The 23,980-nt window shown below is 43.1% G+C and overlaps 1 protein-coding gene across 4 annotated transcripts in view; it reads right to left on the reverse strand.

Moving 5' to 3' along the window:
* BCAR3 (BCAR3 adaptor protein, NSP family member) overlaps nucleotides 1–23,980 on the reverse strand; it is a 103,335-nt gene that overhangs the window by 19,163 nt on the left and 60,192 nt on the right. For 3 of the 4 annotated variants that reach the window (XM_088673140.1, XM_088673142.1, XM_035121711.3), the window contains one exon: nucleotides 4,149–4,292. In XM_088673140.1, coding sequence (XP_088529266.1) covers nucleotides 4,149–4,292 — 144 coding nt within the window. Of the gene's footprint in view, nucleotides 1–4,148; nucleotides 4,293–14,682; nucleotides 14,878–23,980 lie in introns of those variants that run through there. The other variant, XM_035121712.3, reaches the window with a different exon arrangement.

Consider the following 23,980-nt stretch of genomic DNA (forward strand, 5'->3'; position numbering starts at 1 on the left):
AAACACCTCCATTCCTTCTTGCTAACAACACTGAGGCTTTGGACACATTACAGGCTTAAAACACAGCTGAGAGGCGTGGTGAGGCGGCCCCAGGCTCGCACTCCACTGCGGCTGTCAGCTTTTGAGCGGCTTCAGGCCGCTCTCCTGAGGCACACGCACACCTCAGGATAGCGGCCTGAAGCCGCTCAACAGTGACAGGCACGGAGGAAGCAGCCCCCCCAGGCTCACATGAGCCTGGGGCGGCCGCCTCCACTGCAGCTGTCAGCTGTTGAGCGGCTTCAGGCCGCTCTCCGGAGGCACACACGCGCCTCAGGATAGCAGCCTGAAGCTGCTCAAAAGGTGACAGGCACAGTGGAGGCGGCCCCAGGCAGCGGCGGCGGGCAGGCTGGCCAGCGCCCCCTCCAGTTTGGCACCCTAGGCAGCTGCCTATTTTGCCTAAATGGATGCGCCGGCTCTGCTGGCACCCTAACATTAGGAAAGGGATTCCTCATTCACAACTCTGAATTACTGGGCACACTGAGCTCTGGACTGGAAGCCAAAACACCTCCATTCCTTCTTGCTAACAACACTGAGGCTTTGGACACATTACAGGCTTAAAACACAGCTAGGTTTTTCCTTTTCTCAGTTAGGATGGAAGAAATGGAGAAATGCATAAAACTGTGGTATTCCATAAGGAATGACATGATAGACGTGGGTTGTGGGTAGCATCATGTGCACACTGCTTCCTATACCAGTGGTGGGAGCACACTGGATGCAGACTAAACATGAGTGTGCATGCAGCCTGAATAAGGATGGCTCTCTTAATCAGAACAGTTGAGTGCCATGTGGTCATGCACTGTACTCAACTGTGTACTGCTTAAGTAGTCAGAGAGTGTCTTATTAGCCTCAGCATCCCCCTGATTCACTTTGTTTTCAGCTCAGATGAGGATACCTGCTGTGTTTTCAATCCACCTAACACAGCTCATTATGAAGGCTGTAGCCTGCAGGAGCCCAAACCACAAAAACCAAAAACAGTTTAAGATTCCACACAACATAACACACCAAACTGTAATCTGCAAAGGCAAAATAATAATAAAAATCATGACGTGATCAGAGCACAAAGAGCTTTCAGCATCCCAAAGCTAAAAAGATGCAAAGCTGTGTGACTACACAATGTGGTCAAGGCCAACAAAGCTTACAGTGGCTCTCTTTCCAGCTAGTCTATATTCCCAACATGCTGCATATCAGGGACAAAATAGGTGTGACGTTAATTGTGTGAATATAAATTAATATACAATTATTTAAAAACCATAAACTGCTCAAGCAGCAGGAGGAACACTGGTATAGTGAAGGAAAGTTTAATCCTTTCTCCCTTTGCGGTGGTGCCCACTCCAAAACTGCTACTGGTGTGTGAAGAACTTTGCACTAAATACACCTATCTGTTCCTGGCTTCTAAGATGGGATTATCTTCCTGGGATAAATTCCTGTTCCTACTAAAAGACACGGATAAGTATGCTGCATCCAGGACAGTGAGGTTTCCTGCTTGCATACCGCTTAAGTGCATTAATACTAAAATATTAATGGAAATGTTATTGATTACAACAGAGATGCTTGACTTCCTTGTGGCATCAATATTTGATATTTGAAATGTTTTCCCCCCTTGAAACAATTTCTGAAATCTGAATTGCATGTGCAAGATTTGTTTCTTTGCTATACATTCGTAACCAAACGGAATCGAAAACCAAATCGCGGCTTCTGATTTGCTGCAGGAAGCCGTGGAAGCCCCGTTGGACGTTTGGTTTCCAAAAGAACGTTCGCAAACCAGAACAATCACTTCCGGGTTTGTGGTGTTCAGGAGCCAAAAAGTACATACAGGGCGTTCAACAACCAAGGTATGACTGTATAGCCCAGGGGTTGTTGACCTGGTCCCTACCGCCCACTAGTGGCCGTTTCAGGATTCTAGGTGGGCGGTAGGGGGTTCTACGGCAGAGGCTGAATCCTCTTCCCCTCGAGCACTGGTGTCCTGTAAGAAAATTTTACCATCAAGAAAGATGCATTAGTGGGCGGTAGGTATAAAAAGGTTGACTACCCCTGGTATAGCCAAACCAACGCAACAGCAAGTAGCTGTGTTAGAATAAATGCTTTCTGAATCTGAGTGAGTCCTGCTGCTGCTTGTCCCCAGCTGAGGGCGAAACTAGACATAATGGCCAAATGCACCAACTGTGGCAGGCTGCATTTCACCACCTTCTCAAAATGGCTTGCTGGAACAGGGCCTTCTCGGTAGTGGTGCCTGCCCGGTGGAACATCCTCTCATCAGATGTCAAGGAGATATACAATTTTTAGAAGACCTCTGAAGGCAGCCTCGTATAGGGAGGTTTTTTAATGTTTGAGGTCTCCCTGTGTTTCTATATTTTGTTGGAAGCTGTCCAGCCAGATGTGTGGGATACAAATAATAAAATTATTATTAATTATTCCTAATTATTATTACAATCACATAAATGCAGCTTCCTCCGCACCCACAAATTAATTCTGACACTCCTTTTTTTCCAATTACAAAAATGAAAAATAAAAAGAAAGAGGTAGTTAGAATGGCAACCAACGACCAGGTTTTCACCCCATGAAAAAAATGTGCAAATGATGGCATTTTGTATTTATTTTACTATGGTGGGATTTTTTTCTGGTAAGCACAACTTTAGGAAACTTGCAAATACAATCAGACTCACTCTGTTTTCTCTAGACTGTGCCCATTGTCATAAAGTATCCTCCACACAACCAAAACCGCAGCTGGGCTCAGCTACCATCAAGGTAGAACTTTTTATTTAAACTGGCCCTAAAAGCGACCTCATCAATGCCTTCCTTCAGTGGGTTCAATATACTGGCTTTCTTTACTGTTATCTGGCACAATTACTCATAACTCTAATTTTTTTAGGGCTCTCATCTTTTTCATCAGACAAGCTTTAGCCAATAAGCATGTATATCACATGGCCACCAGATTCTGCTATTTCTGAATGGTTTCCAGGGCTGATATCCACAGGGATGCTCATAACTCCAGACGTCTATACTTTGATGACTAGCTCATGCTGTTTCAGTTGCATTAGATTAAAATAATAATGTCTGCTTTCAAACAGATGTGGAGACGCATGTAAATATGGTGAAAACCAAGAAAAATCAATGTGTTGCTTAATGCTTTAAAATGGCCTCCCATGTCCCGATTCCCAAATTACCATCATTATAACATCATTCAGTTTCCAGTAAGGATCAAGCGATTTCTGCAGCTAGAGCATATATTATGTGCTCAAAATCTTGCTAATCAGAAAACCCGATTCCTGCAATCAGGAATAAATGAAATAAATTAGAAATATCTGGCTGATTCTTACATAAATTTAGTCACGTTTTCCAGTAACATTAATCCCTCTTCTCTAAGATAGGACTGACAGGGAGCAAGAAAGGAACAGCAAAATTATCAAAACTGTGAGAGCTATCACCTTGGCTTGTTCTTTTTTTATAGTAAAGATTCTCAGAATAGATTGGAGTGTCAATTTCTGAGCCGGAAAGTAGACTTAGCGGTTGTGTAGCCAACTCTCTCATAGCTATATTCCCAGCTATGCTTAAGGCGTTGCCTGGGAGTGTATTTTAGCACTGAACCTCCGGTGATATAATTGGGTTCAAAAACTAACTAAATGACAGTTATTGTGAGTCCCTTTAAGATAATCTTTATATTAAGTACACAAACTGAGGGATAATTACAGGGAGAGTAATACTGGGATCTTGCAGGCTTCCTCCGTATCATCTGTGACCACTCTAAATGGGTAGCAGGCGTGACTGAACTGGATCTAGGCTCAGAGTCAGGAAGGGGATCTGTTTCTGCACTTCCCTCTATATACGCAATTCCTCCTCCTCCCAGAATAACATCCTCAAGTTTTTGCTGTTCTTTTCCCTGCTCTGTAAATGCTGGATTTGAACTATTGGGCACAAGCGCGTTCATAATAAATTTGAACCAATTTGCAAAAAAAAAAAACCCCAACAAAAAAAACCCGAGGTGGTGTTGAAAGACTTGAGATAGAATTGTGAAGTACTGTACCTGAATTTACCAAGCAAGGAAGAAAGAACAGGAAAAGAAAACAAGCTGGCAGAATTACCCAACTGAGAGAGACCAAAAAGGGACACACCTGCCGTGGAATACGTCCATGATACCAGGCATGACTGCGCAGATCTTCACTGCTCAACTGGAGCTCCTCTTCCAGCTCTTTCTTGAGTTTTTCTGGAGAACTCTCCATACCCAGCCTGTCCATAACATGCTTTTCCTTTGAAAACTGTGAGGGAAAGAGAAAGGAGACTTGACCATCCCAGGCCTTATCTTGCTCAAAACTTTCATTCTGCCCCGTGTGCCATGAGACCCGCAACAAGCCAATGAAATTCGCACGCCACGTTTTATGAGCCTTTGATCCCTAAGCAGTATTTGTGGAAGCCAGGTGAGAAGCTAGGTAATGATTACATGCTGCAAGGTGTATTGTAAAAAATGTCCCACCTGGATGCTTGCGATAATAACTGGTGTGCCTGCTGAGTCATTTCTGTACCTTTGCAATAATAACGCTTTATGGAGAAAGGAATAAAAAGAAGATCCCAATTTGGGAGAGCCATAATTGCTCAGTCATCATCCATGTGCTTTGCATGCAAGAGGCTCCAGGAGGGCTGGAAAAGAGTTCCTGTCTGAAATCACTGGAAAGCTGGTGTCTGTCATTGGACAATACCGGTTCAGTATAAGGCAGCTCCAGCACAAAATCCCACGTTTTACACAAGTTACACATTACACCTAACGATTATTGCCTAAAAAGAAAAAGGTGCATCAAAAATGTATTCATATGACCCTGCAAAGTACACCATAATTACATTGTTTTCCACAGTGACACCTCCTACAATTCCTTCAGCAACAATTTGCTATTTTTATAGCTGCAGCATATGGAGTCTATGATACGATTGACGCATTCACCATGAGCTCAAGCTCTCCTCCCTAATCACTTATGGCTGGTTCAGACCCCATCAGCATATAAAATAATAAATGGGCTTGGATATATTTCTGTTACAAAACTTAAAGTCATGTACAGCACAGGGTGTTTGTGTTTTGGCTTATTTGTGGATGATCCTTATCAGTTTTACTGTACTTCCTCCTGTGAAACTGAGCCTTGTCAATTTCACTTTCCCACTTTGGACTGCAGAAGCCAAACGGATAAAGCTCAATTCCAGCAAAGGAATCTGCCAGTCAGACTACTTGTGTGTCTACCCCAGAACTGTCTACCTTGACTGGTAGGGGCTCTCTAGAGTCTTGGGCTTATGTCTTTCCCAGTTTCTTTATCTGGCAATTCCAGAGACTGAATCTGGGAATTGTACAAATAATAATAACTCTACATTACTGAAGGTAAATAGGTACGGCTATGGCGGGAAGGTAAAAGTGTTTCCCTGTGCTCTGGCTTCTTTCACAGTGTTCCATTGCGCCAGAAGAGTTTTAGTCATGCTGGCCATATGACCCAGAAAGCTGTCTGTGGACAAATGCTGGCTCCCTCAACCTGAAAAGCAAGATGAGTGCCGCACCCCATAGCCAACTTTGACTGGACTTAACCATCCAGGGGTCTTTTACCTTTACCTTTTCCTTTATCTACACTCCTGAGCTATGGGCCATCCCTAGAGCTCACTCCAAAATGCCCCTTTTGTAAAAGAAAGGAGAACAAATAGTAGCCAGAGGGGCTTACAGTTCTCTCTCTCTCTCCCCTCCACCATAATGCAGCCTCCTATCACCTATATCCTGTCCTAAGTGTAGCAGTGTTCAATACAGTGGTATCTCTACTTACGAATAACTCTACTTACGAATGTTTCTACTTACGAATAGAGCTCCGTCCGCCATCTTGGATGCGGTTTAGATAGGATTTTTTCTACTTACGAATTTTTAGATAGGGTTGCTTCTACTTACAAATTTTTCTCCCAATGCATTCCTATGGGATTCGACTTACAAATTTTTTCGACTTACAAATGTGCGTTCGGAACGCATTAAATTCGTAAGAAGAGGTACCACTGTATTAGGGATTATTAGGAAAGATCACATTTGGTTTATTGTATAGTATACATTTCAAGTCACAACATTTTTTAAAAACAACAACAACAACAGCAGTGCAGAGCAAATGGCAACCCGACACTACTGTGTTTAGGGATTTTAATTTTTTTAAAATAAAAAAACCTACGGAGATACAACAAGATACAGTAGTACCTCTGGTTGCGGACGGGATCCATTCTGGAGGTCCGGTCGGATCCCAAGGTTTCCGCAACCTGAGGACCACTTCTCTGCATGCACGCAGGGCAAAACCCGGTAAAATACCTCCGGGTTTGCCGCGTGCGCATCCCGAAGTTTACGTAACCAGAAGTACGACTGTACAGATATATAAAACTATTTGTGGTGTGGTTTACAAAGATGTTTCTCTCCCTCTCTTGGGGGTCATCCAATGAAACTGATTGGCAGAAGATTCAGAATGGACTCAAGAACACACAGGCAACCCATAATTCACTTACAAAATTTGTTGCCACAAAGAAAATATGTCCCTGAGCCACAGTTGTTGGGACAATACTGGGAGATGTGCTGTAAGTGGAGCAATCACACAATGCCAGTTCATTCAGTACACAACTTAGATGAGACTAATCTCATTCACATTCTCAACACACCACCCTCACTGTGTCAAGTAGCTCTCTCTCTCTCTCTCTCTCTCTCTCTCTCTCTCTCTCTCTCTCTCTCTCTCTCTCTCTCTCGTCATCATATTCCCTTTTGACAGGGCTCTGGCTGAAATATCCCCACAATTCTTCTTGGCATGATGTCAGTGACCTGTCCAATGAGAGATTCTCGTCTCTGGCACTCTGAGGATCAGCTGCTTTGTTCTTCACGAACACTGAATTAGGAGATGCAGGGTTAAATTAAAAGATGTGGGTGCTGAGCTTAATCCCTCATCTTTGTTCTCTCCCCTCCAGTCTATGCCTGCTCCCTTAGTTCAAACAGACAGCTCACAAGGCTTCAAGCAGCATTTTAATTAAGCCCAGCTGGCTCTCTTGCTGCTATTATTGCAGATTTTGTTTCAAAAATAAGGTATCCGTTACAATGATTTGTCCCCTACCCAGACATATTTGCTTTCTTTTCAATCTGGACTGTTTACATTTTGCTTTGTATGCTGTGACCTGGTCCCACAACACAGCCAAAAACTGAAGAAACAGAAAGCTCTCTCATCAAATCAGTGACTGATGCAAGAAACTGGTCCTGTGTTTCCCAAGACTCTGCTAGTCACACACAGTAAATAGTAAATTCCTGGGCAAGCTACAGCATTATTATTATCACATGGTCTGATCCCTAAAGCCATTTCCACAAGCAACACTTAAAAAGAAATTTTTGTGCCCAACAATTTAACAAAAAGGCCATGTGCACTGACTCCCCCGCCCCCCAACCCTGGTCCTCTAAAAAGAAAAAGAAAATATTGCCTGTCTCCAGCCTTAAAAGGTACTTTTCACAGTGTCTATTACCTATATCTGTATCTATAAATCTGGGTATTTGCAGCAGCTTGCTGGTTGCTAAATAAATCCTTGCTTGCTCCTTCCAAAAACAGCAGCACGAATAAAGCGATGGAGAGTTGGAGACCCCATTGACTGTAGGTTGTGCGTTACCATGCAACAACAGCAGAAAACATTCCCCTCACAAATGGCTGTGCATTTCTTCTTAGTAACTTGGATGAACTCCAAGGCCTCCAAGTGATGTGACTGCATCTTTGCAGTACTTGAGAAAGACCAAAGGATGCAAGTTATCTTCCTCCAATCTAGGCTTTACTATGAATGCTCTGATCTTGAGAGCTCATCCTCCATTGTATGCACTGTAGGGAGGCATTTGCTACAGACTTCCTTGTAGTGCTGCTCCCTTGTGCAGCTAGTCTATTAAACTAATTGGCCAGACCGTTAAGAGAACATTGTTCTAAGTGGAACATTGCCAAGAAGAAAGGCTGTTGTTCTTAGCTGTGCAACCTTTTTAATGTTATGGGAGCCAAGGCTGGCTCTATTGTTGATTTTCCTCCTGTGTTTCGCTTTCAAAGAGCAATGCTTTAAAGTCAGGGGTCAGGGAAAGCATCACTAAATGATAGAAGTTTACCAGGTGGCGCTGTGGTTAAACCACTGAGCCTAGGGCTTGCTGATCAGAAGGTCGGCGGTTCGAATCCCTGTGACGGGGTGAGCTCCCGTTGCTTGGTCCCAGCTCCTGCCAACCTAGCAGTTCGAAAGCATGTCAAAATGCAAGTAGATAAATAGGAATCGCTACAGCGGGAAGGTAAACGGCGTTTCCATGTGCTGCTCTGGTTTGCCAGAAGCGGCTTTGTCATGCTGGCCACATGACCAGGAAGCTATACGCCGGCTCCCTCAGCCAATAATGTGAGATGAGCGCGCAACCCTAGAGTCGGTCACGACTGGACCTAATGGTCAGGGGTCCCTTTACCTTTACCTATGATGCAGGTTAGGAGCCCACCAGAATTTAGAAATACTATTTCACATCACTGGCTATTTATTTCTACCAAGTTAACTTTGACCTGAACCTCCCAAATTATGAATTCCACCTCCCAGATTTAGAAAGTTTCCAGATTGCCATTATTTTTCAGGAGGAATACATACAGAAAACAAAACTTGAACAAAGGGTTGCACAAATTAAGTGCATTACAGGACTCCAGTGGCCTACCACAACAAATCCACTTAAAAAAACAAGCAACCCAGCCAGATGTGCAGGGTATAAATGGTGGTGCTGGTGGTGGCAAAAGTGTTATGGAAGTGACAAGGAAATGCACTGAAAAGTGTGGGGTGGGTGGATGATTAATGGAAACCCGTGTAAATGCCCTGTAAGCAAATCAGGACAAATGCAGAATGAACAGCACTGGTGTATGATCACCCTGTAAACAAAACAGAACAAATGCTCAAGAAATACCAGCCATTGTACCAGTTGTACCAGTGTGTAAGCTTTGTGCAAGCAAATGAGGATTGATGCTGAATAAATATGTCGTCTGGAGGAGCCCTTCACTGAAAATAATTCATTTTGTTTTGGGTTTGTTTTTTTCTCACAAAAACAACAACAAAGCCCCTTCAACAGCATCAACTCCTGGTGAAATAAAAGAAAAGAAGGCAGTGACTTCATTTTTGTTGTACATAATCTCTAGTCTCTCTCTCCTCATTAGGGGAATGCATTAGCCATCTTCTCAATCTCTTTCATAAATTATAATTTACTTCTAGCGTACCTAAAAAAAAATGTTAGTGTGGCTTCCTGCTCTCTAGGATAAAAAAAAGGAAACCTGAAACCCTGATGAGATTTTGAGTAAGCTGTTAGTGCAACTTTTTGATGTTCTCTGCCTTCCTAGTAGGCTATCAGCCTTTCCTGCTGCTATGCAGAGAGCCCTGCCAGGATACACTGAAATTAACCCCAGGAGCTGCCAGTCAAGAGCTTCTCACTTATGACAGGAAGGTCCTCCGTGAGCAGATTTCACATTTATGATGAGACAGAATGCAGCATATTTAGAATACTCTCTGAATGTACCTAAACTACAGATCCTACAGATGCCCACTTAGGAACGTCTTGCAGTAAAAAGTAGCAAAATGCACAAGGCAAGTAGGCCAAGGAGCCTATTATAATTTAAATAGCAAAATACAAAAAGAAACAGAGCATACTATAAGGTTGTCGGGGCTGCCCTAAAAGCTGCTCCAGAAGCTGAAGCATGAGCTTGTGCTCATCTTATCATGCTCTTAAAGCAGTTGCATTGGCTGTTAGTAAATTAACACACATGGATTTAGTCTTGTCCAATAAAGTCCTAAACAACCTGAGGCCAGAATACCTGAGAGTATCTTCTCCCTTACTGCCCCCCATGATCGCTACAAGCAGCTGATAATGCTCTCCTGTACTGCTGTCTGTGTGATTTTTGTGATTGACATCAACCAAGCTGAAGGGCCTTTTCTGTGGTGGCACCCTTGTTGAGGAAACATCTCCCCTCAGAGCTTAAGCAACTGCCCACAATGATGATGTTTATGCACCTTCTAAACACATCTCTGTCCTCCCAAGCATCTGTTGTTGCTTCACTGTAGCAAGTCACCATACTTTTAAACTCTTCCCTGAGTTCCAATGGTTTTTAAACTGTTGTTATTTTAGTGTTAGATATGTATTTTAAAATTGATGTACACTACTTCATGATTAATGTGTGAGCTGGTACAGAAATGTTTTCATAAATAAGCAGCAAAAAAACCCCAACCCCAACCCCAAATAAGGGTAGTCCAAATGACAGCAATTTCTAGCTTATGCCCACAAGACACACAAACAGCAACCTGCCTACTACAGGTCACTCTCCTTTGTGCCGTAACTGCTGCACTGTCTCTGCACAGACAAGAATATAAAATGATGTCACATAATTATGAATATTCATTTGGAATCCATCCTGACTGTTGTGCTGCCAACTTCTAAGAGAGATGGGAAAGAATTTGTGGTAGAGGCTCATGAGATCAAGAGCAAGACCTTAGAGGATTAAAGACAAAGCTATGGGAGGGTAAAGGGGTGGAACTCATGGTACAAGCATGATGCTCATCTAAGGCAGAGGGCAGCCAAGGTGGCACCTTCTAGGAGTTACTGGATTATAGCTCCAAACATCCCTGACCACTAGCGAACAGGGGTGGGCTGATTGGAAGGCATGTTGCGTATTGCTCATCTGAAGTGCATGGCTATTCCATATGCTTTCAAAGTCCCTTGCTACCATGCAATAGGGCCCAGCAATATTGGTTGGGCCTGTAGAACATAAAAAGCTATCCCTTGCAATCTTATTGGACTATAACATTTCCTCCGCATCAAAGTTTATACTTCCAAGGCAGAAAAGGCCTGCAGGGCAGGGATCAGGTCCTCTAGCGCTCACAACCAATAATAATATACAAAACTAAGCTCCAGAGCATCCATCAAGCTTCACAACTATATTCTTAACGTGTTTCTATTTAAACTAATGTACTGGCTCTGGTCAGAGCTAAGATCCTGCCTTACAATCTGGTCAGCACAGATCTAGCTGTGATTCCTGCATTGCAGGGGGTTGGACTAGATGACCCTTGGGTCCCTTCCAACTCTTATGATTCTATTATCCATTTCAACTTATATTAACAGTAGCCCCGGAGAGCAAAAGTTAAGTTGCCATCTCTGGCCTTCTTTTTCTATGCTTACAAATGCTTTAAAATAGAACTTCATTGAACATGAAGCAGCGGAGATCTCAAAGTTCTGCAGTGGCATAACCAGCCTATTTTGAAGAGCTGGGAGCCTCTCAAATAGAATCTTATTCTGAACAGGGCCAGATGGATTTCTATATAAAAATAATGTTCCCCCCCCTCCCATCCTGATTCCCCAGAGGACATGTGGATTGGGTCAATGGAATGTTACCATGACAACATGCTGCATGATTTTAGGTATTAGGCCATTGTGCCAAGATAAACAACATAGTCAATAACTGTAGCTCTAATTCTACTTTGATAATGAACACTAAGCCTCAAAATTCACGTGGAAGTTTTTATACCAGCCAGACTAAAATAATGGCTTTTACAACCTTAATCATGACCTTAAAACCCCTTCTTAACGGTGTGTTTGAACCAGCAGCTTTCTTTCCATTTGCTCTTACATCACCCCGCAGTAAATTCCTAAGTTGCTCTTCTGCGAATTGCAGTCTACTCCACAAAGAGAAGCATAGGGGACTCCTTGTGAGTAAATGCCTTCCAAGACAAGTTGACATGCTGGCTTTAACAGCTGCATGCACAGCAAAAACTCAACATGTTTTCCTCAACATCAAAATATAGTAGCCTGCATGGGCATAGCCAGGATTTTTCTTGGGAGGGGCAGGCCTTCTGGGGTTTTTGGGGGGAGGGGCAAGAACCTCAGTTAGCTATGTATTTGGATTGATTTTGATTGATTTATAGGGGAACAGCTGCCCCTTCCTGACCTCCTTGGCAGGGGTAGATTAGCAGGACCGGCCCAATAATCAGGCAGATACTGTAATGGCAGTTACCTCAGGAGGCTGATAGCAGGGGCAGCAAACATTGGTGAGATAATAATGTGCTGGGTGGTTTGTCCTGTACCCCCTAAACTATCCAGCTGCCCTGAGGTGTGGTCTAAGATTACCCCCCATTACCAGTGTTGAAGTAAAATTCTACAGTGGTACCTCACAAGACGAAATTAATTCATTCCACGAGTCGTTTCGTCTTGCGATAATTTCGTCTTGTGAAGCGCGGTTTCCCATAGGAATGCATTGAAATTTAATTAATGCGTTCCTATGGGGAAAGAAGAAGCGCAAAAAAAGGCGCCGACTCACCCGCCACGGCCAGAAGTCTTCAAGGCTCTGGGGAGGGGAAAGCAGGAGGAGGGCCAGGGGTCTGGAAGGAGTACAGAAGCCATTTACAGAGATGGGAGAAAGCAAGGCCAGAGCCGCAGGGTCTCCTCCCACCACAGTCTCTGCTCCTTCAGGCACCGCCGCTGTTCCCGCCAAGGGCCGCCTGGCGAGCCCCGCTGCTGCTCCTGCCGGAGCCGCGAAAGCCGCCAAGGAGGGCAAGGCCAGAGCCGCGGAGGCCACCATGAGCACCGTACCACCGCAGGAGGCAGAAGCAGCGGCCGTGGACGTCACCAGCGGAGTCGTAAAGGTAAGCGGCAGCGGCAGCTTCCCTTCCCCTCGCAAGGCTGCTTCATTTTGCGAGTCGTCCAAAAAATCGCAAAGCGTTTTCATTTTGCCATTTTTTTCGTTGCGCGAGGCATTTGTCTTGCAGGGTACCACTGTATTTCCAGTCTGGTCACCTTCTGTACATTGGAACAGAAGAGGGACACCATCTTGCCCTTTGCCTCAGACAGCAAAATGTATTGGGTCATGAAATCGGGGATGCGCTACCTACAGGCGGACATACTCCCTGTCACCCTGCTTCCCCTGTCACCATTTCCCAGTCAAGGGCCCGGGTAAGCCCCGCCCCACATCACAAAATGCAGTGTACACACACCATTTGAATGGCAATGCCCATCAACTTTGTGGAGGCCTGGCCCTCTCAAATATTTTATGGGGCATGGGCAAAGGGCCCTAGATCCCTATGAGTTGGCTCCTATATCCCCCAATGCAAGTGTGTACCCAGACTAAACCATGCTGAATCATAACCAGGATTGCCCTCGTAACCAGAGTTTGAAACCAGGATTTGAAGATAGTTATGTAAACCCTTGTCATAATGAATTGCTCACATAATGAATAGATCACAAACAATTAAAACCACAATAGGAAGGCAAAATTCACAAAGGGAATATATGAATCTATAGTATGTTTCTGAGCTCCTAATTGAGGGATGGAGTCACTGTTGTTTATGAGTGTCATCTTTTGACAGTGATTATTATTACAGTATTAATAAAATTATCCTTAGAGTTGTATATTTAACAAGGTCTGATATTTTGGTAACAGCACTTAAAAAAATGTATATAAATATATTTTGCTAGACCCTTTTCATGAAACTCAGTAAAAGGTATCTGATAAAAGAAAGTACATTGCATTATGAATTTCTATATTAAGTGTCTGTGTATTATTTTTAGTCATATAGCATATCACTTTCAGTTTCCCATAAAGAAAAGCAGAGGTGTTTTGAATGCTTTATGTAATCTGATAACCAATTTGTAAATAAATCCTTTTTGCAACTACTGACTTCACATTTTCTTTATGATGCAACCTTCTGTCTGTTTACAACTTCAGGTTAGCAGGCAGCCTAAAGTTTAAAACAGGGATTATTGAATAATCCAGTCTTAGTAAATTTCAATGGAAGTTGACCTGATCTGCATGCATCTTCTAGACTATTGTTATTATTATTAATACTACACATTTATTTATTCAGACCTCATATTTTCCCCTGATGGAACTCAAGGCAGCTTACAGATAAAAACAAACAAAAAATCATTAAAATACAATTAAACATTAATAGAATTAAAACTATGTACATACAGAAAATTGGTTGAAAACATACCAATAATTACAATAAAAGCAGCACACAGAAAAAAGCATAGATCAGAAAATATTTATCCACCCTTCCCAAATGTTTCAACGCTCAAGAACCCAAATCAAAATATGTTTTTAAAGGCATCTTTTAAAAGGAAGTATGTTTAGAAGAGTATATTTGGAAAGAAAGGATGCATTTAAAATGTTATATGCATGAGTTTTCACGCAGATTTTAGAACAAACATTGCAGATTAATCGTGGAAATGGCATGGAAAGGACTTGTGGGTAAAAGAATGCAAAAATTACCCAAACTGAAAATAAGACTAATTTATCTTATTTATCTTTTCAGCTACTAGTAGTTCTTGTACCATTTCTATCTACAAGCAGTTCAGAGTGGCAAACCTGGGGATTTTCCACATTTTATTCGCGCAAAATCTTGTGAGGTAGGTAGGGAGGGAGATACTTGGCTAAGTTCAGTCGGCGAACTATGCGGCTGAGCAGGATTTTGAACACAGGTCTCTGTGGCAGATTCCAACACTTTAACCACTACACCACTACACCTGGACAACAGTGTGTAACAACATAAAATCGTGACCTTTTCTTGATCTGTAGATAGAATATACGTATAAGTACAATAGTGATATAAATCGCACACACTTCCTTAACATTACAGACCACCTACCTTGACACCAATAATGGCCTTGCGGTGATAAAAACAGCAGAGAGATGCTATGAGCGTTTGAAGAACATTGGAATCTTTCGGCATTTTCAGATCTTTTGTCCCGTAGACCAACAACCTCCCTTGGCACACAAGATGAATGGTCCCTCCCAGCTACTTTCAAGAGCTCCCACTGAGTTTAGCTCCTGCTTTGCTGGGTCTTCTACACTCCCCCCCCCCGCCCTCCCCCAACCTCATATTTTAATCCCAGGCCGTTTCCTCAGTGAAAGCTGATCCTGTCATCTAAGAAGGTCATCTCCCGCTTGCTTCCAGCAATGGATCAGAATCATCATGGGACTTCATTCAGCTTGCCAATGAAATCCTAACCCTCAAAGAGAGGGAGAGGGGGGAGTGAATCTCTGTTTGGGAATCCCCCAGATTACAAAACACAAATCCCCAATCCAGCAAAAAAAATCATCACCTTGTTCTTCAGCATGTAATATATTGAGTCATTGGGCCCAGAAAGGTTTCCAAGTCCAGTTATACCTCTGCAGCCACACATACACACAAAAAGCAATGCCCATGCTTGCATCAGTAACATTGCTAGGTACACGACTGATAAGCAGGGGGTTTTTTCGGGGGGGGGAGAACAGTTGGTTGCCTAGGGGGTTGCATGTCTCTGTTACTCATCATCTACAATGTTACATCCTAGCGCACAGGTAACCAAGTGGAAAAAAGTCGAGACTGTTTGTCTTGAAATAGGAAGCTGCTGGAAACCTGTCATGCAGCAACAACAGAGCGCAGCCAGTAGCATCATCACAGCCGCTGCTAGCGTCATAGAAGCAAACGCAGCCTTCCTCTATTTTAATTAGAAGATAAGTCGGTCAATCGCCAGAGCTGGTGCACACAATTATCCAGCCTTCTGGAAAGCTGCACTTACTACAGCTCTCTGGGCAGCCTTTGGGTAGGAGGCAACTGAAAAACCATGGGATTGTTGCCACTGATTTCAATTGAAACAGGATATTTCAGCTTCTGGGGTGGGGTGGGCGCAAGTTCCTTTGAAAAGACAAGTTAAGCCAAACTTTGTCGCTGGCAGACCAGAAATAAAGGTCAGTCTATACCCTATGGTTCTGGACATAAAAAGCTCAACACAAATAAGTATTATGCAAGGCACTATGCACTTTTAAAACATATCTCTTTCAATGCTTTCCTTTAATTACAGGCTGCATTGCAGAATCCAGACCACAATGCGCCATGAGCAGAAAGTAGAAGGCCTGTAGAAACGAACTTGTAGAGTAAAGGGTGGTCCCAAATGTGTCAAGTTAGTGATCTAAGCAATATACTGCAAAGAACAAACAACATACTGTACATATAAAAACAAGCACACGGTGCATTCTCAGGTGGAAAAAAAGCCGCTCCAAATCTACATTACAATGGGCAGACCCTCTAAGCAAAACTCACCTACCAAGTCATGTCAAATGACATTTTGGTGCAATTTCACACCATCTAAAATCCTGTCCTGGTGCTGAGGCAGTTAATATAGAACTAGTAGATAGGAATCCTCCAATACAGTGGTGCCTCGCTAGACAAATTTAATTCGTTCCAAGGGTCTTTTCTTATAACGAAAAATTCGTCTAGCGAATCCCATAGGAATGCATTGAATTTTTTTTTTGAAATTTTTTTGCCCATAGGAACGCATTAATTGAATTTCAATGCATTCCTATGGGAAACCGCGATTCGCTAGATGAGTTTTTCATAAAACGAATTCGTCTAGCGAGGCAACCTCCGCTTGAAAAATCCTTTCGTTAAGCGGAAATTTCGTTAAGCAGGGCATTCGTTAAGCGAGGCACCACTGTATAACTAAGAAACATTAACATAGTAACCTCATATATTTCTGTTCAGAAACAAATCCCGCTCTCAGGTTAAGTGGCTACAAGACTGCAGCTAAAAGGTAACAGCTAAAAGGTAAGCTATCTATGCAGCTAAAAGGTAAGCTATCTATGCATTGAAAAAACAACAACATGTGGCTCAGTCCTTTTTGGACTCTTACCATTTCAGAGTGGAGCAAGGATTTGCATGTTTGAATACACTCCCATGTCAAAAACCTTTGCCTGTAGTAAGTTAGCATGCAGTAAATAAAAGAGTTACTGCATAGCATCCTGTATCAATTCCAGTTTTCTGTGCTAAGGTACATGTGACAGGGTTGTTTTTAAATGTGGTGGGAACATTCCAACTTGTGATTTCCTACCAACCTTCTGAAATAGAGTACAGGCCAGGAAAATTTTTTTTGGAAGTTCCACAATGCAGGCAATATGAAAGAAGCCATCCCCCCTCCCCTTGACATTATAAAAAGTTACTGGAATTCTCCACCACAATATGTTTATTATGAGGCAAGCATTTAAATAGTTTCAAGTACACGAACAGCCATATGTAGTTTTGAAAACATCCAAATGTTTAATTTTAGGTGTTTAATTTTAGATGGAACCAGAAATCTCTTGCCAAGCAGATGCATAACTTGTCCACAATGGGGTCACAGAGCAGCCAGACAGGGGAATTAATTATGGGAACAGCTTTCTTCCTAACAGCCTTGTTCTATAGTTTTGGTAAAGAATATTCTACATTTTCTCCTGTTATTCTGACAGTATCTGATGGAAATTCTAAGTGCAGGCAGGGTAGAAGAACTATACTGGATTAACTAATCCAAAATAAGAAACACTGCAACGAAACTGAGACAATCTAGTTGGATAGTGATTTATTATAATTCCTAAAGCTGATGTGTCAGCAAACAGATGCTCAGGAAAGCAGATTTTGATTATAGGCCTACTGGTAATGTGATAAAAGTTTTGCTGATGCTTGCAGAGATATTTCTTTGCAAGTACAGGATACACACATCTTTTTTTGGTGTTTTCATATCCCATCAATGCTCAGCTCAAAAGATTCCTGCAATAGCTTATAAAACAAAAAGTCTTTTTCAGAACAGCTAAAAATGACAATAATTCAATAGGATGCATTGTTAAAAAAAAGAAATAAAGAGGTCACCAATGTATATAAATGTAAACCTCTTAAATTATATGGACAGATGCAAAATTAAAAATAACTGTTTTAATTTAAACAGAAATACAATGCATCTCACCATAGTGGAAAAGACTATGACCTTATATAGAGATATCAGAGCTCGTTTTTTGGAAAACCTTTTGAGACCAAGAGCTGGTTAGACCCTCACTCATCCTATTTGTGATCTTTTGGCAGGCCACAATAAAGCCATTACAAACAAGGTGGCCATTTTTTCAATAGCAGCTCAAAAAAAATCACTATAATTTCCTAAAGACTTCTCCTGTGAACAGCAAACAGGACCACTCACAATAGTATACTCAATGTTCTTGTTAATCTCAGTTTGTATTGATAATTATTAGTGTCATATTTTATGAGTGCTATTTTCTGGTATGTTATCTCTCTTAGCTGGAGTCTGTATCTGCTAATTTGTGATGGTTGGTATCCGTACTATTCCTCTGTTTTGTAATTGTCATTGTGCCAAACACAAATAAAATCGATCAATTCTATTCTACTCTGATTGCTCTCCAAATACGGGCCCATTTTAATGGTTTTTTATCTTTAAAACTGACTTGGACCAGGGCAACCTTTCAAATAGGACTGTCCTCTGAAAAGCTGAACACATGACCATTCTACATCTCAATTGTTTCCACTTAGTGCCTTCTTTATTGATCCAATTTCACACAGAATGGATTGGGCCTCTGTATCAGATGAAATCCACTGAGGGCATTTTGCACACAACACTGAAAGCGTATCTCTGCATTTCCTGTCCCTTTAATGTGAATGTAGAAGCAACCTAGGACAAGTCACTTTGTATTTGATTTAAAAGTAGCTCTCCTGCTTTTAATCCCATGGGAATGATATACACAGATGGGAGCAAACTGCCAGGGAGGTTCAAAGGTCAATTTTAAGGGCATGAGCAAAATAACAAAGCAGCAGTTGTCATATTCCCTAAGCCTACTAATTGGGATGATATAGCTGGCTACTGAGATGCGTCTGGCAAGCAATTGGTGTAGGAGGTTTGTTGTCTCTTCACATAAAAATAAACTGAAAGTTTATTGCATGAAAGTACAGAGTCAGATCTACCCGACAGAATAGCTCTAGTCAGCACTCAATTATAATCTGCCAGAATACGGATGTAACAGTCAGAGGAAAGCATCTGTTCGTAGATTCGAACTCACAGTGGGTGAACACTAGAAACTATTATAACAACATACCTCGTATTAATGTGACCATTCAGAATTAAAACAGCACATGTACCGTAGCTGTTATTTTAAATACAGTCAAATTACTGCTTCATCTTGACTTTCGTGCAGTCCTGCACCACTGAAGTTCTGTTTGCATAATGGCACATTCGTATCAGCTTTGTTGTTGTTTAGTCGTGTCCGACTCTTCGTGACCCCATGGACCATAGCACGCCAGGCACTCCTGTCTTGCACTGCCTCCCGCAGTTTGGTCAAACTCATGTTCGTAGCTTCGAGAACACTGTCCAACCATCTCGTCCTCTGTCGTCCCCTTCTCCTAGTGCCCTCAATCTTTCCCAACATCAGGGTCTTTTCCAAGGATTCTTCTCTTCTCATGAGGTGGCCAAAGTATCGGAGCCTCAACTTCACGATCTGTCCTTCCAGGGAGCACTCAGGGCTGATTTCCTTAAGAATGGATAGGTTTGATCTTCTTGCAGTCCATGGGACTCTCAAGAGTCTCCTCCAGCACCATAATTCAAAAGCATCAATTCTTCGGCGATCAGCCTTCTTTATGGTCCAGCTCTCACTTCCATACATCGCTACTGGGAAAACCATAGCTTTAACTATACGGACCTTTGTCGGCAAGGTGATGTCTCTGCTTTTTAAGATGCTGTCTAGGTTTGTCATTGCTTTTCTCCCAAGAAGCAGGCGTCTTTTAATTTCGTGACTGCTGTCACCATCTGCAGTGATCAAGGAGCCCAAGAAAGTAAAATCTCTCACTGCCTCCATTTCTTCCCCTTCTATTTGCCAGGAGGTGATGGGACCAGTGGCCATGATCTTGGTTTTTTTGATGTTGAGCTTCAGACCATATTTTGCGCTCTCCTCTTTCACCCTCATTAAAAGGTTATTTAATTCCTCCTCGCTTTCTGCCATCAAGGTTGTGTCATCTGCATATCTGAGGTTGTTGATATTTCTTCCGGCAATCTTAATTCCGGCTTGGGATTCATCTAGTCCAGCCTTTCGCATGATGAATTCTGCATATAAGTTAAATAAGCAGGGAGACAATATACAACCTAGTCGTACTCCTTCCCCAATTTTGAACCAATCAGTTGTTCCATATCCAGTTCTAACTGTAGCTTCTTGTCCCACATAGAGATTTCTCAGGAGACAGATGAGGTGATCAGGCACTCCCATTTCTTTAAGAACTTGCCATAGTTTGCTGTGGTCGACACAGTCAAAGGCTTTTGCATAGTCAATGAAGCAGAAGTAGACATTTTTCTGGAACTCTCTAGCTTTCTCCATAATCCAGCGCATGTTTGCTATTTGGTCTCTGGTTCCTCTGCCCTTTCGAAATCCAGCTTGCACTTCTGGGAGTTCTCGGTCCACATACTGCCTAAGCCTGCCTTGTAGAATTTTAAGCATAACCTTGCTAGCGTTATCATTACATAAACAATATGACTCCACCACTGAAGTCTTGCACCACTCCTCTAAAGAACTGCTGCCACTGCTTATAGGTTAGCAGAAAACAAAGCTTTCCACAGTGAAGCAGTTTTTAAGTGACTTAATGGTGGTATGAGAAGCGTTTCTGCTCATGGTGCACCGTATATGAATATTTTGTCCCACTGCTACCAAATACTGTAGAAGGTTCCTGGTGCAAATGGATGCCGCTTCCAGCTCATGACATTTGGGGTTGCCAATTTCCACTGGTTGCCCTCCCAATTCTCCCCACCTTGTGGAACAACACAACACACACTCTGCAACATACTGCTCAATCAGTGTCCTCCGACTTTGTAAGGACTCGCATCACAAATTGGTCAACTGATGTCTATTTGCAGCCTTTCACATGGTCAAATCATCATCTTCTCTAGCTCAATGCTGTTTGCTCTGACTAGCAGTATCTCCCATCCTTGTTCATCGGATCATTTAAATGGAGATGCCAAGGATTTAACTAGGAACCTTTAATATGCAAAGCATGAGTTTCATCTCTGAGCCACAGCCATTTCCAAAATAGTGACAGCCCAGAAAAATATTTTGGGTCAGCTGTAAGACACATCCTTTGCATGCAGGAGGTCCTAAATTAAATCAATGGCATCTCCAGTTAAAAGGATCTGGTAGGAAGTTGTGGGAAATACCTTCTGAAACAGGGCCAGGAGGCCGAATCTAGAACTGACTCACCCTTCACAGGCAATTCTGGACCTGCTCACTTGACATCGTATGACACCAGCTGAGTCAAAGTTCAAGCCCTGGGTGCAGGCAAAGCCTTATCCCTGCTAAGATGGAGATCAGCCTCTACATGCTCTTTGAGAATAAAAGTCAGCAGCACAGGTTTGTCTCTGCCCCAAATGGCCATATGGATCAAATTCAGAGACTTGGAATGCATGGTTAGGCACATGAACTGCAGGTTCCCCACTACTGCTGCAGAACCATTTCTATCTCCGATAAGCAACAATGAGCTAGATGAACAAATGGTACAAGGACGCTCCCTAAATTCTAAGCTATATATATCTTTGTGTCATAAGGTTGCAAAGGAAGTTTTCATTCCCAAGAAGCAATACTGTCCTCCCCAAAAGCAACTGCAACTACAGCTATTGTTTTCTATTAGAGGACAAGAAACAAATAGGCATTGCCCACACTCTAGGAAGGGTGAATATAATCTGGACAATACATGTAAAAATGTTTTGACAAAGCTTATTTTATGCACGCTAAAAGGTAAAGGTAAAGGGGCCCCTGACCATCGGGTCCAGTCGTGTCCGACTCTGGGGTTGCGGCGCTCATCTCGCTCTATAGGCCGAGGGAGCCGGAGTTTGTCCGCAGACAGCTTCCGGGTCATGTGGCCAGCATGACAAAGCTGCTTCTGGCGAACCAGAGCAGCGCATGGAAACGCCGTTCACCTTCCCGCCGGAGCGGTCCCTATTTATCTACTTGCACTTCAATGTGCTTTCAAACTGCTAGGTGGGCAGGAGCTGGGACCGAGCAACGGGAGCTCACCCTGTTGCAGGGATTCGAACCGCCGACCTTCTGACCGGCAAGCCCTAGACTCTGTGGTTTAACCCACAGTGCCACCTACTGCTAACTAAATGGCCCTGCTGCATGGAGGTACACAATGTACCTCTTTTGTGTTAAGAGTCTGAATCTAGTACCGGTATCCACATGGCAAGAAATTACACTCTGGCTCCCCCGTATGGATAACAATAATATGTTATGAGAGTTTGTTTAAAAAACAAAACACTGCAGTGCAGCTCCTTTTTCCTTCTTTTGAGAAGGAGCTGAGAAACTTGCCAAGTTTGAATCTCCAGCAAAATGGTTTTGAGTAAGGTGCAAAAATGTCCCATTCTACTTTCATAACTTTTTAGGAACCAGGGTGCCCCAAATGTCAGCTTTCTGAATTGCCTAGAAATACCTTTGCCACTTAGGAGTGCAGTTCTTATCCCTGTTCCTTTCCTAGGTTTCTTATCCACTACTACTTGGGCATCTGCCCTAATGGAAGGGTATGCAGATCTGTGGACCTGTGCCTGTTTAAAAACCAACCAACCAACCTGTATTGAGAGGGAACCGACTAAACATAATGTAATAGTCTTGAACCAACAAACCGTACACATACTAAATTTTGGAGTTCTAACCCATATCAGATGTACAGTTTAAATAACCCTAATAACCCTGTGAGCTAGTAAGGGCAACCAATTACTGAGGCCCAAGAGTTGTGGTTCTCAAGGGTGTGGTAGGAGAAGAAAAAGTGAAACGGGAAGATTCAATGACAAAGAAATATTTAAACATTTCAGTATTAGTATTATCAGTATGGGCTGGATAATGATTATTGTTAAAGCAGTTATTTTATAATTATCCTTTTCCAGAGAATCTGTCCAAGTCCAAAGTGAAGTTCAAACAGAGTATCTCCCATTTTAACACCAGATAACTGTTTTCTCTTTTGTATCAACAGGAAAAAAACATTCTACTTATCACACTAGAGGGCAGTGTATCACCACAAGGAACATTGCATAAGTGGATCTAGCTACAGCTAAACCACAGTGATTTATGTTCAACCATTTCAATATAAGTCACCTGTCAATTACTACCTTGGTCTGCCATTTTCAGAAGTTTAAATAAGACTGAGCAGTTAAATTGAAAATTAAAACACACACACACACACACACACACACACACACACACACACACAAACGTTTGTGGGCATATACAAATCCCTTTTTAGATTAACAGGGGACTGAGGGGCAGATGGGACTCATCAACCTGGGAAGGTAGCCCCATCTAGGAGAAGGAAAATTCTGGTCCTAAATCTCTGCTGCCATGTGGCTATACTTATTTGTGAGAAAGGCTTCGGGAGTAAACCCAGAGGAAAAACCTGAACCCACTGCCTTGGGGAACATCTTTGGGAGAAGAAAAGGCTAAGGAGTAAACCCTACACCAGGGGTCTGCAACCTGCGGCTCCAGAGCCGCATGTGGCTCTTTTACACCTTTGCTGCGGCTCCGGAGCGGATACGAGGGGAGGAGGCGTCTGAGCCATGCGCCGCCTGAGCCATGCGCCGGTGCCCACCGCCGCCGGAGCACACAGCTGCGGCGGCGCGCTGGGCGCCTGCGCCCCGCACGGCACCCGCTGGAGTCCACAACTCCGCTGTGCGAAAAGGACGCAAGGTGACGTTAGCAGCCCGGGGAGCGTGGTCAGCCCCCTCCCTGCATCAGCCCCTCCCCGCCGCATTTCTGCAGCCAATAGGCTCACGGGGGGCGGGGGCGGAGTTATTAAATTTTTTAAACGGGCGCGCTTCTTCCCGCCCAGCAGCAGAAAAGGCTTGCGGGCTCGGAGCGTGTGTTTGCTGCTGCTGCTCCTGCCTGCGGCCTCCCTGTAGCCTCCTGCCAGCCTGGTCAGGAGATTGAGGTAGATGTATTAATCAATGGGTTGATTCAATATGAGGAAATTTTATAAGTTCACTTGATGGGAGCAACACACATGAAACCATACAGGTGTCCTAATAAGGGAGTCAGAGTTTTGCCCATTCCCAGTAATCAAGGCAGCCCAAACTCATAAGGCAGTTGTAGCTAGTGCCCATTCCCAGTACTGTAATCAAGGCAGCCCA

This window comes from Zootoca vivipara, chromosome 7, assembly GCF_965207765.1.
Source record: "Zootoca vivipara chromosome 7, rZooViv2.hap1.1, whole genome shotgun sequence".
Taxonomy (NCBI): domain Eukaryota; kingdom Metazoa; phylum Chordata; class Lepidosauria; order Squamata; family Lacertidae; genus Zootoca; species Zootoca vivipara.